The 12,453-nt window shown below is 53.6% G+C and overlaps 1 protein-coding gene across 2 annotated transcripts in view; it reads right to left on the bottom strand.

Moving 5' to 3' along the window:
• The window catches only part of EPHA8 (EPH receptor A8), a 134,786-nt gene that overhangs the window by 81,076 nt on the left and 41,257 nt on the right, over positions 1-12,453 (bottom strand). For both annotated transcript variants that reach the window (XM_037881305.2, XM_037881306.2), the window contains exon 3: positions 4,186-4,849. In XM_037881305.2, coding sequence (XP_037737233.2) covers positions 4,186-4,849 — 664 coding nt within the window. The remainder of the gene's footprint in view (positions 1-4,185; positions 4,850-12,453) is intronic.

Raw genomic sequence — 12,453 nt, 5'->3', positions numbered from 1 at the left:
GATTTTTCTGTACGGTTGTTACTGAAATATGCTGTAAATTTGAGAGTCTCTACTGCTGGGTGAACCGCTCCCAGGAGGGTGTCAACCGGCCACTAATCAGCAGGGGAGGTGGAATCAAGGAGTTTACAATTCAATGACCGTGGTGCAAGCACCACACCGTGGTGACTGCTCAGCTCAATGACCCAGCTGCACAAGACTACCGGGGAGACTGCCCAACGCTGTGACTCCGCAAAGCCCACCAGGACATGTCTGTGCTCGTATTTTCCAGGCACACGGTCTGAGGGTATAAAATAAAGGACAGTGGCATCATTCCTTTGCCTGTCTCCTCCCCCATCTATGCTGGAAGCAACAAGAACACTGGAAAGATAAAGACTTTAGCTGAGGAGACTGGTCCAGGCTTAAGGGAGAATACGGTGTATTAAGAACTGTAACATCCAGCGGGGTGAGCAAACTGCTTGGTCCAAATACTGCCTACTCTAATAAGGTTTAAGATTTAGACCGTGCGCTTACCTTTCATTTTCTTTGATAACTAGCTCTGACCTTTTATGCCTCCCACTTATAATCACTCAAATCGATCTGTCTGTAGTTAATAAATCTGTTTTATATTTGACCTAACACAGTGTGTTTTGGTTGAAGTGCCTGGGAAATCTCAGCTCGGTTTACAAAGGCTGGCGCGGGTCCTCTCCACATTGAGGGAGGGGCGGACTGGGTAATAAACGTACACTGGTCAGGCTTCTGACCAGGGCAAGACGGTACAGTTCTGGGGTGTAAGGCTGGGGAGCTGGGGGGAACTGGCTGGTGCGTTTCCCTGTGTGATTTGTGTGTGGCTCAGGGTAGCTGGGTGTGGGGCTCCACATGCTGTGGTGCTGAGTGATCACAGCGCCTGGAGGGGTTTGTTGCTTGTCACTAGCAAAGCACTGTGAGAGACAGCCCAGGCTGGAGAGTTAAGGGGGCACAACTGTACCCCAGTTCCAGGTTGTACTCTGGGGATCCCATCACAGCTGTATCTACTCACACACATCACATACTTGTGGCAGTGCACCACACAGCACTGCAGGGTACAAGGCAGACACAAGGGGCAGAGGGGCAGAGGAGGCAAGGAACTTTGCAGACACAATCACAGCTTTCCTCTAGACTTGCTACAGGAAGCATGGGCCAGCCACTACGTGGGTTCAGCTGTGGAACCCCGGGGCTACCCCTGTCATGCCACGTGTCTAGTCATGGAGAGCCACAAGGCAGCTGCAGCAGAAGAGCGGCCCACAGCACCACAGATTTAGGGGGACGGGGAGGCTCTAATGACTCTAATCTCTTTGCTCTGCCAAGATAAAGATTTATTACTGCTATTGCCTGGCAGAGGTCTGTCTCAGGGCCCGGGCACCTGGGGTGGAGGATCTGACACTGGATCTGCACAATGGACTTCCGATAAGAACAGCAGGGTTAGTTACAAATTTCCTAGCCAAAGGTGACTTTCTGCCTAACCCGCCCTAAACCCCCCCCCGACCCCTTTACACACACCATGGCACCAGAAACCCTTTGCTAGCAGCAATAACTCCCCCAAAACACCCGAGGAAGAGTTAAGCCAACGATCCTAGGTATCCCAGGATAACACTAAAATCAAAGACACCAGGAGAGGTGGAATTTAAGAAATGAGCTCTTATTCTGGCTGTTCTCCCAACTCCACAGAACTCTGGACTCCCCAGGGCAGAAAACGGTCTCAACAGAGCCTGGGTCTTTTCCAATGTGACTTTGAATGTTCTAACCCTGCGTGAAGTCTCGTAAGATGAACGACACCGCTTGCGTGGCCCCTAAATTCAAACAAAGCCCAGTGTCCCTTGTAAGCAGTGTCAGGATGAGCTCCACCCTGACATCTGGTGGTGAGGTGTGGCAAGTTGTGGAAAAGAACTTCAGGGGCCGACCTCATTTGCATAGGCACACCCACCCCGCCTAGAATGAGGCCATAGCTGCCCAAATGGTCACTTTGGCTGCTGTGGGATCCCCAGTGTCTCTGCTATTGGGGCAGGAAGAATAAATTGTTATTACCCTGATTACGGGAACTGTGCTTGGAACTGTACTTGGCCTTTTGTTATGATGGAGGGACTCACCATCAACTAAGTAGCACTCGCTAGGCAAGGGTCATGGGTTCCAAAACTGTGTGAATTGAGGGAGGTTGGGGATAAGTATTAATACTTGGTGGTATGGGCTCCTTGGTGAGGGCCTTACATGCTAATTGTATTTCTTCCTCTCTCCACTGTGGAATATCAGAGCTAATTTTGATTTCATTAGAAGTCTAGTTACAGGCTGCTGAGCTCACTTTGGGCTAATGGTGCACCAGCACTGAGGCTCCCCTACTACAAGCTGAATTCACCAAAGAGCTGAACTGACTAAGAGCTGAAATCACTGAGTGTTGTGTTAAGTAGTGGGGGAGCCTGAAGATATATTGTGGAGCAGTTTGCGGGATGGCTGGAGTGCCTTGTGGACAGGCTGGTGGAGCAGTTCATAGGATGGTGGGACGCGGAGCAGTTTGTGTATTGGCTGGTGGAGCAGTTCGGGGGATGGCAGGAGCTGCTTGTGGGCTGCAGAGCGGAGCTGAGCGAAGCAGTTCGTGGGGCGGCTGGCGGAGCGGAGCGGAGCCCTATGGAGCTGTGGGGCGGTCAGCTTCAGATCATGTAAGGTGCCCCTTACCCCCGCCCCCATCTCCACCCAGGTTGGGAGGTAAAGCTCCGCAGATAAACTTTCGAACTCTGGGGCTGCCCTGACCAGGGACAGAGACTTTTGGGTCATTGGACTTTTGGGACTTTGGGTGATTTGGGGTTGCTGGACTCAAGAACCAAAGGGAAAGGACATGCCCCAATTTGCTTGGGGTGGGTTTTTTTGCTCATGGGTTGTGTTATGAATCCTGTTGGTGGTGTTTCCCCAACATAATGCCACAATGTTTCTCTCTGTTATTAAAAAGCTTTTTGCTACACTCAGACTATGTGCTTGCGAGAGGGGAAGTATTGCCTCTTGGAGGCACCCAGCAGGGGTGGTATGTATTTGTTCCAGGTCACTGGGTGGGGGCTCGAGCTGGTTTGCATTGTGTTATTGGAATGGATCCCCTAGATATTGAACCCGGCCCTTGTTGCTGCCAACTCTGACGGGCAGAAGGGTTACACCCTGTTTGCAGAGTCGAAGCTCTGCTCCTCTAAAAACCTCGCATGAAAAACCAAAAGCAAACAAACCTGCACAGAGGGGTCTCCCAGGGAGCCCAGTGCATGGAGTTCTGCACACACGCAGCCCCATGCCAGGTGCGCAGCCTGCTACAGGGCTATTGCCTGCTCACCAGACTCCTTATCACAGTTTATACAGTTGGCAGCATGAACCCCTTCCTGGGGCGGGGGAGCTCTTGGGGAAGTCTCGTCTACACCCCTGGAGGCTGCAGGGGTAGCTCTGGTTGATGATGGGATTAAGGCGATAACCTTGTTTTATACATCTTAGCGTCTCTCTTTTGTTCGCTTTGCTGTCAACTCCCTGCCAAAGAGAAGTGAGAGACGCAGCGCTTAGCTATGCAGGAGGGAGGGCTCTTCTCTCTGGCCATGAGCTGCTAACAGCCAGGGCACGGAGCAGCTCTCAGCTGCTGGAGGGACATTCCCAGCGTAAAGTCGTAGCTTTCTACAAAGCAGGTTTCCTTGCCTGTGTCACCAATAACACTGATGGGGATAACCCACCCGGCTTCCTGACCTGCTCACACGCTCAGCCATTCACACGGCCGATTCGCTTTCAATGTTTCCCTCAGCTCGGAAAGGAAAACAGACCAGGACGTTTCAAGTCTGTTTTGTCAGTTTCCAGCCAATGTCACTGTCAGGTTCCTGTGCCCTAGCACAGTGCTGCAATGTCTGGATTGCAAATGCAGCAAGGTAGGGTGACCAGATGTCCCAGTTTTATAGGCACCTATTACCCCCCACCCCTGTCCCGATTTTTCACATTTGCTATCTGGTCACCCTGCTGCAGGGGAATGTCTACTTGTGAATAAAAGATCAAATAAAATAAAGAAAATCCCTCCCTTACCCACTGGAATTTATAAGAATGTTCACGGGACCATTTCTGCTGTGAGAGTTCATTGTGCAAACCCTATATTCTACGGCTCATTTTGACCTGTTTGTATCTTTGCCCCCAGCCCTCCCCTTTAAGAGGTAAAGAGAGACTTACCCACACAGAAATCTCTCTGCTCTTGGTAGCCGGCGCTGCACACACATTTCCCAATGGGCACCAGCCATTCCCCCTCAGCACTGCAGTACATTTTGGGGGTGTCTCTCTCCTCAGAGTGCCTCACACATTCGCCCCGCACCTCCACCAAGGAGGAGGAGTCCGCCCCGGTGACCACCTCGGAGAAGGACGCCAGGTTCCTGACCATCGCGGGGCACTTCTTGTAGTATACCCGGACAGAGACGATGGCAATGCAGGCCCCTATGTCCTGGAAAGCCAGGTAAAAGCCCCGCTTGCTCAGGGGTCCCACGCCCCGCACCTCGGTGTTGAGCTTGAGCCGCCTGACCCCCAGGTCTACGCTGGTGAAGCTCTCGTCGGCTGCTATGGTATCAATCTTCACAAACTGGCTCTCCCGGGTGCTGGTGCCCAGGTCCCGGTCCGACTCCAGGTAGTAGAGATTGAATGTCTCCTTGCAGGTGCCCAGCACCCCAGGCATACTGTTACAGTCCCGCAGGGTGAACTTGATCTCAGCATAAACCCGACGGGCACCGTCCCGTTGGACCCAATTGCTGCGCAGCCAGTTGTTCTGGTTTGGGGTCATGACATTACAGACTTGGTAGGTGTGGATAGGGGTGAAAAATTCATCCATTTCATTGATAGAATCCCACTGCGGGACAGAGGGGGAGAGGTTAGTATAAACACGCACATCAGCCATTCACTGATACAAGCCCTCGGACGGGGGGGAGAAGGGTGAGTGTGAACATGCCCTTCATTTCCCCACAACAGAACGGTTGTAACTGCAGCTGGATGAATGATCTTTTATGAATAAAGCTGATTATGAATTTAGGGGGACACTTTGTGGGTCTATGGGATTTAGGTGCACAAGCCCTATTTAAAGCCGCTGGGATTTGTGCTCCTAAATCCCTTGGGTGCTTCTGACAAATCCCCCTTTCCTTGAGCCCTTTTGCTGTTTTCAAATTGTTGGCAAACCCACCCTGATTTCCATGGGCGTGTTCTCTGTTCGTGAGGATTCACCAGAGTTCCTGGGAGCAGATCTCAGGTTCTGGGAAGCTCACAAACCGTCCACTGCAGCTGGACACGGTTATTAATGGTGTGTGATTGGTCCCTTCGGTCCCAGCTTCTGCTCCCTGACTGGATGACAAAACATTTTAAAGAGGTGACTGTTGAATGACAAACAACAAAGAGCAAAAAATGAAAAGCACACAAGCTACCTTTCCTGCAGAGTTCTGTGACGTGGGGACTGGAAAGTGCATTCTTGCATCAATTAGCCAAGCTCCTCTCCCTGCCAACAGACCCGTTCCAGCTTCCTTCCTGCCCCTGGCACCGAGAGCTGGCACATGGGGCCTCTGACCAATCTCCTACCTTGCTTTTTCTCCTCCTTAACTAAAGGAGCACATTGCAGGTTGCTTTTTTTTTTGGAGGGGGTTCCAGAAATCAGCCAGAGCCTCCAGAAGGGGCCAGGTCCTGGCATAAAACAAAGGTTTGGGCTCCAGAAAATCTGTAGTAATAATCCCTGCTCAAGCCTCCTTCTCTGCGACTTGTTTGCTGTGCCTAGTAGAGGCCCTAGACTGAGGGGCAGCACAAGATGTCCTGCTGGCATCTAACTCGCAAACACTGCAGCTGCAATGAGAGAGGCTGACCGGAGAGGTGCCTTGGGGCTCTCCCGTATCTTCCTTGCACACTGCTCCTTGAGTGGCTGCCCTGACCAGTGATCCCCCCAGACTCAGCCATCAGCACTGCTCTGAACACAGCCCGGTGAGTGGCTGTCATGCTGAAAATGGGGCTCTGGTCTGGGGCTCCTCCAAACTTACCTGGTCTCCTGCCTTGCCACCTCCCACTCTTGTCTTCCTCCCTCTCTCTCCTTCCACCGAGACTAGCCCCATTCTTCTACTTTCTCTGGTCCTGAGCCCTAGTCCCTCTCCCCAGCCCAGGGACCTCCCAGCGCACGCCACGGTGCCACCCAAGTGGAAGCCCCACAGGATGCAGCAGTGGGGCCCAGCCAATGGGCTGAAGGGCTCGATCCCCCAAAGGCAGGGATCCTGTGTGTCTGGGTGGGGAAGGGAGGGAGGGCAGGAGGGAGCCAGGAGCTCTGGAGCAGAGACTCGTTTGAATGTGGTAAGGGCTCAGACCCTGCTGGGAGTGGGCTGGAGCTTTGGAATGATACTGCACCCCCCCCCCCCCCCCCCCCCCCCCGGACGCTGTACTTGCCCTTCGCATGAACCGCCAGAGAGTGACATGCAGAGTGACGCTGGGGGCAGGCCCCTGGCTCAGCCATGGCTCTTGCTGATGCCTTGCCTGCTATGGAAGGCCTGGACTCTGTCAGGACACTGGGGCTCCTGGCAGATCTGCCTGAGTGCCACGGACACTATAATACTTATTGCCACGACAACACTCCCCCTCCCCGTGTTTCAGCAGTGGTGTTTGAACTCAGGACCTTCAGATCCACAGCAGAGACCTCGAACACTAAAGTCGAAGGAGTACTAGAGTAGAAGTAGCAGTAGGCTGTTACCCTGTATGTGGAGGAGCTGCTAGAGGGCAATATGACACAGGGTGCAAGCACGTTTCACTAGCAAAGATCTTTCAGATCTGAACCAAGCCCTTAGAAATGTCACTTGTGTTTCAGAATCTGACCCCTGAATCCATGTGTGCTGCCCCCTACCCCCAAGGCCTCTGCCACAAACCCACTTCAGCTCAAGCTCTTTAATCCAGACACCAAGCCCATCAAAATGGCCCTGGTCCTGTCACCCCCAGATGCTGTAAGCAGCCGCATGGGCCCTGCTTTCCCAAGGTGCAGGACATGCTGGTCCCTGGAAGTGCGAAGCCACTTAGAGCTGAGAACTCTCAGCTCTGCTTTGCCAAACACCATATTATCCTGTCTAGCCCTGCTGACCTCAGGCCTGTTGTCTCCTTCTGCACCGCATCATGTGAGCACATGGTTAGTAGGGATGGAATGACACTGGGACAGTTCACGCTTCCTACTGCCTCTACCTCCAGCAAAAACAAACCTCCTTTCTGGCAGAAATTTTGCATCTCTAGTCTCCTGCAAGAGGAGAACTTCTTTGCATCTCACAAGGTTTAAGGAGGGTTGAACCTCCAACTTCCAAAATGCACCTGCAACTTCCAAAATGCACTCACTTCTGGAAAAGTCTCCTAACTTTCTATTGCTGTCCTAGAGCTCAGACTTGCCTGGAAAAGAGAGGAACTTCCCATGTGTTGCAGTCATTAGGCCTCAAGGAAAATGAGTTCAAAGGGGATATTGAAATATGCTGATGCATAATTGAAAAGTTAGTCACTCGCTCTGGAAAAATGAACTTCTGCTTACTACAAAAATCACCTCCAAAATTATACAGCTGCATTGAGCCGTCTCGTGCATCCACCCCACAGACACCATGTGACAGGCATGTTAGAAATATGCCCAGGATGGCATTCAGAAAGGCCATGTGTCAGCTCGGTAGGACCGCTTTCCGACCCCAGCAACTGTGCAGCACCAGAGAGAATGGGTATGTCTACCCAGAAGTTTATGGGGTGATTGTAAAACAGGGAACCATACCCTGCTAGCTGTCATCTATCTAGCCCAGATAACAGTAGCAGTGAAGAGGTGCAGGCTAGCTGCCCCTGTACAAGCTCATCGGCTTGCTAGCCTGTGCAGGGTCCAGGCCGTGCACCTTCACTGCTATTGTTACCCAGGCTAGATTAAAGCTAGCTTTGGTATGCCTACCTGTGCTACAATCAGCCTAAAGTGCAGTTGACATACCCAGGCGCAGGACTCCTGCAGAGTTCATAGCCCCTGCCTCTGGCTACCCTGAATTGTAGGGATTCCATCTTCAGCACATTTGGGGACATGGAGTGAAACTTAACAAACAAGCCTCTGGCAGCTGAGCATTCTGGCTTTGTCTTCACTGCAGGGTTTACTTGAGTTATCTGCATTCAGGTTAACCCCCCCTCTAGTTAGTCCAGCTCCAGTGAGAGTGGACACACTGCGAAGTAACACTGGAACTGCACAGAGCGATTGGGTCAGCGGCCGATGAGCATTAGCCTGCGCCCCCGGCCAGGGCAGCCAACTCGAGGTCAGGCTTGTCTACCCTGCACCACCGTGCAGGCCACGGGAATTGCAGAGCGCACCAAAGTGTTGCAATCTAGCTGCCCCATGTGGACACTGCCGCACGAACTAAAAGGCACCTAGCTCACGTTAACACAGTCCTGTTCGCTAAGGTGAACTAGGTACCTGTTAGTTTATGCCAGCAGCATCCACACAGGACAGTTCAAGTGCAACGCTCTGGTGCCCGCAGCAGTTCACACCCCCCCGTGGGCCACACTGCAGCACACTGTAGACATAGCCTCAAAAGTGCAACACACTCAAGTGAAAGGTGTGTGTGGATGGGAGACAAGACAGGGCCGACACTTAAGTTAACTCTGCAGTGAAGACAAGGCCTCAGCAGGTTATAACTAGAACTAGCAGGAGTCTAGAAATCCTCAAAGAAAAACGGAACCCAACCTTCTCTCTGGCCTTTTGCCCCAGGCACCACATCCACTTCCCATTGACCAATGGCTCACAAAGACAAAGCGGCAAACCCAGCCCATGATTACAGCCCCTCTGCCATCATCCTGGTCCAGGACTTTGATGGCCTCATTCACTGATGCAATAGCTCCCAAGCCAATGCTCCAGATTGGCCAGCTGAACTTCTCCACATCCGCCATGATCACGTGGAAAACACCCCACCAACCCCCACCTAGGCAGGCCCCTTCCCGATACACTGGGGAAGAGTGAGGGGTCGTGTCACTGCATCAGACCAGGCTGTTAGTATTCACACAAACAGAAACGCATTTGTGAAGTAACAACATGGGGTTCCCTCTCTGGGGTGAGAAAGGGCTGAGTTAAGGTTGGTAAGTGAACGTTTCCAGCCTCTGTTCGCCCCCAATCTGCCGGCTCTGTCCAGGGCCCTGTCCTACCAAAGCAATAAAAAGAGTCAGCAAACGAGGAGCCAGGACATGTACCACGCTATAGCACAACACAACACAACACAGCGCTGGAGGGAGTGGCACATCCCACTACAGCACAACAGGGCACTCCCCTCCCTGGAGTGAGTGGAAAGCCGTTCTCCAGCGCGCAGGGAAATGTGCGGGGGAGGACGCTAAAGCCATTGTCACAATTCATTGGGCACAAACGACACCAATGTCTGTTTTCTGTCTTTTCCCTGCTGAGCCCATTGAGACACTAATTGCAATTGTGGGCTGGAAAAGGCGCCTGCCCACCCCACTGTCAGTGCCATGAGGTGCAGCCCCAGGATCGCTCACTGCCCCCAGTGCTCACCAGACACCGCGTGAGCTCTCCGCTGCGAGGTGTCACTGGGAGCTGGGGCTCAGGGCAAGCAAAGAACAGGGCTCCCTCGGGAACGTGACAAGCCAGAGTCCAGCCACTTATCCACTGAACCCTCACAGAATCACCAGTCCCGCGGTTCCCAAAGGAGCAATACACTGCCCCTAACGAGTCCTCCCCTAGACCACAGCTTCTGCGGAACACACAGCACTGAGATATATTTATAGTGAAAACATGGATCCAGGTATTATCAAAGAACAGAGAGTGACGTGATAGTGAGTAAAAATATTGGGAACAAATGGCTACATATAAAACAAAATCACAACACGCTTCCTAGAGACTACACTTAACTCACAGGCTAACCCCCTGTCTCAGACACTTATCTCATCCAAAGTTCTCCCCAGTGTTTTCACCCAAGCCTGGCTGAGATCCTTTTTTCATGAAGCAAACTCACTGTCCATTTACTTACCCAGTGAAGGATGCTAGGGTGTCTTCTTTGTTCCCTAAATATACTTGACAAAATCTTTGCTGTGCCCCTCCAGATAGGGTAGTGTCCCCCCACCGCTGCTTGCTTCCCTGGTAGTTTTCTCTCTTTGAAGTTTTCACAACCCTTTGTTAGCATTTCACTCAGACTGGTGAGTGGAGCCGACTGTGACCTGTGCAATACTTAATTAACATGTAAACAGCCAGCTAGAGAAACACTTCTTGTCTGATAACAAATCTGGTGACCTGTCCCTACGCACAGACCATAAGAACATAACATTCAACCTACGTACATCCCTACTTATAACATCCATACATGCGTCTCACCATGATTTTGATGACCAGTATGACACTGGCTTTCAGTTGACACCTCCCATGACACTTCTTGGATTTGTGTATACCAGGCCCAGAAGATCCCTGTTACCCCTCTGCACCCCCTCCATGCCCCTTGTCGGCTGGCACTAAGAGGTTCCTGGGTCACACACATTCACCCTGCTCGTGCCACGCCCAAGACACACCTGCCCATGCCTGATGGCAAGGCCTCTCTACAATACTGCTGAGCACCTCTCGGGCATGCTCAGGTGGGTGGTCACTACGCAGGTGGCTGGGGGTGATACTGTTAGCCCAGCCTGTTCCCTGGCTGGCCTCAACCCAAGGTCAAACCTGCAGGGGACCTTCCTGCTTTTCAGGTGTTCTTTGCTTGCTCTTTGCCCCTGGCCCCCTTATAAGACCACGTCCGTGGGGTCAGACCTTACTCCACCTCCACAGGGCCTCTCCTGTGCGGCCTCTGCCCTTGGCACCATGGCTTGGCTTTCAGAGCTACATGGCTCATTCTCTGCACTGTAGGCCGGCACTCAGCATGGTGTGGTGCTTGCCAGCCAGCAGGCCCATGACCTTCCCAGTATGGCCTTCCCCATGCCTCGCTCTCTCGTCCCTTTGCAGGCATCTGACGGCTCCTGAGAAGAATTCTCACCCTTGACACTCAGGCTGCTATTGGAAAGCGGAGGTGGGTCGGGGGCCTGGGATGTTTGCGGGGAGCAGCAGGCAGGGAGGCTGGGCAGGTCTTTGAGACTGACCTACCTTAGAACTGGAGTGCAAAGCAGCGACTCTGGGCTGCCCCAGCCTCCTCTCCGTGATGTAAACAGGTTTCCTTTCTCAGGGCTCCGCTAATGTGCATCGCTTGCCTCTGGGGCGGCAACCAACATGGCTGACTCAGCTTGCCACTCGCTACTCCGCCTCCGAGTACAGACTGCACGGGGCTTCTCTAGCAAAGACTTCTCCAGCCTAACGGGTGGAGCCATGGAACGACCCCAGCCTGGTTGCAGGCGGCATCCACGGGGAACCAGCACCCAATAACAGCGCTGAGATACTGACGCTGACCTACACTGGGTCTGGGAAATAACAGAATGAGGGAGTCGAGTCCTGCCTGCCACAGGCAGCGCAGACCCATCCTCTCTGGACTAGTCCTTCGGGGCCAGGGTCACTGGGATCACCCAGCAGCTCTAGCAAGGCCCTGAGCCCCTGGGGGGATTCGCCAGGAGGGGTGGTGGGCAGGGGTCCAGTCATCCTGGCCTCCACTCCAGGGTCTGAAACCAGGGACGCAGGGAGAGACACGGAGCAAGGAAAACTTCAACGGAAAGCAAGTCAGGATGGCCACCCTCTGCTTCAGCATCTCTTAGTGTAGGAAGATTTCAGCTCGTGGGCTAAGGATTCCTCCTGCCCCGATCCCAACTCCTGGGCAGAAGACTGAGCGGCTACTCCCCTGCTGCCATTCTAGCGCAGAGCGTGCCGTGCTCAGCCCTGCTCCCTGCGACCAGCTACCATCCTGTTCTCCTCCCCTGGCCTGGCAAGGCTGCCACAGCCTCCCTGGGTGCTCTTGGTGCACAGGTGCTGACTTCCCAATGTGCTCAGCTCCTGGCTCTGCCCCAGGCCCCGCCCCCCCGACCCCTTCCCCGAAGTCCGCACCCCGCCTCTTCTCACCCTCTCCCCACCCCTGTCTCTTTCCGCCCTGTTCTGCCCCCTCCCCCGAGCATGCCTACTCCTCACTCTTCCCCCTCCCGCCCAGAGCCTCCTGCATGCCGCCGAACATGGGGAGGGAGGAGGAGGCACTGATCGGTGGGACCCATCAGTGGGTGGGAGGCTCTGGGAAAGGAGTGGGGCTGATTGGGGAGCTGCCCAGGGGTGCTCCAGCCCGGAGTACCCACAGAGTCGGCGCCTATGCCTTGGTGCCTCATGTATCTCTCTGTGCCTTGGTCTTCCCCTCTGTAGAACCCCTCCCAGCCTCGCAGAGAGGGCGGCGGTGTAGCTCCTTCAGGGTTTCCCAAGCACTCTGAGCTCCTCTGATGCAAGCTGCTAGAGATCAGCCAGGCGTCACCATTATCCGCTGCACCGTGTAAACATGCCGGGCCCAGGGTGTGGCTCCCAGGTCCCATCCTCCATCATGCCAAGCT

This window comes from Chelonia mydas, chromosome 18 (genome assembly GCF_015237465.2).
Source record: "Chelonia mydas isolate rCheMyd1 chromosome 18, rCheMyd1.pri.v2, whole genome shotgun sequence".
Taxonomy (NCBI): Eukaryota; Metazoa; Chordata; order Testudines; family Cheloniidae; genus Chelonia; species Chelonia mydas.
The sequence above is the reverse complement of the archived record's forward strand: the minus strand, read 5'-3'. Positions and strand labels throughout refer to the sequence as shown.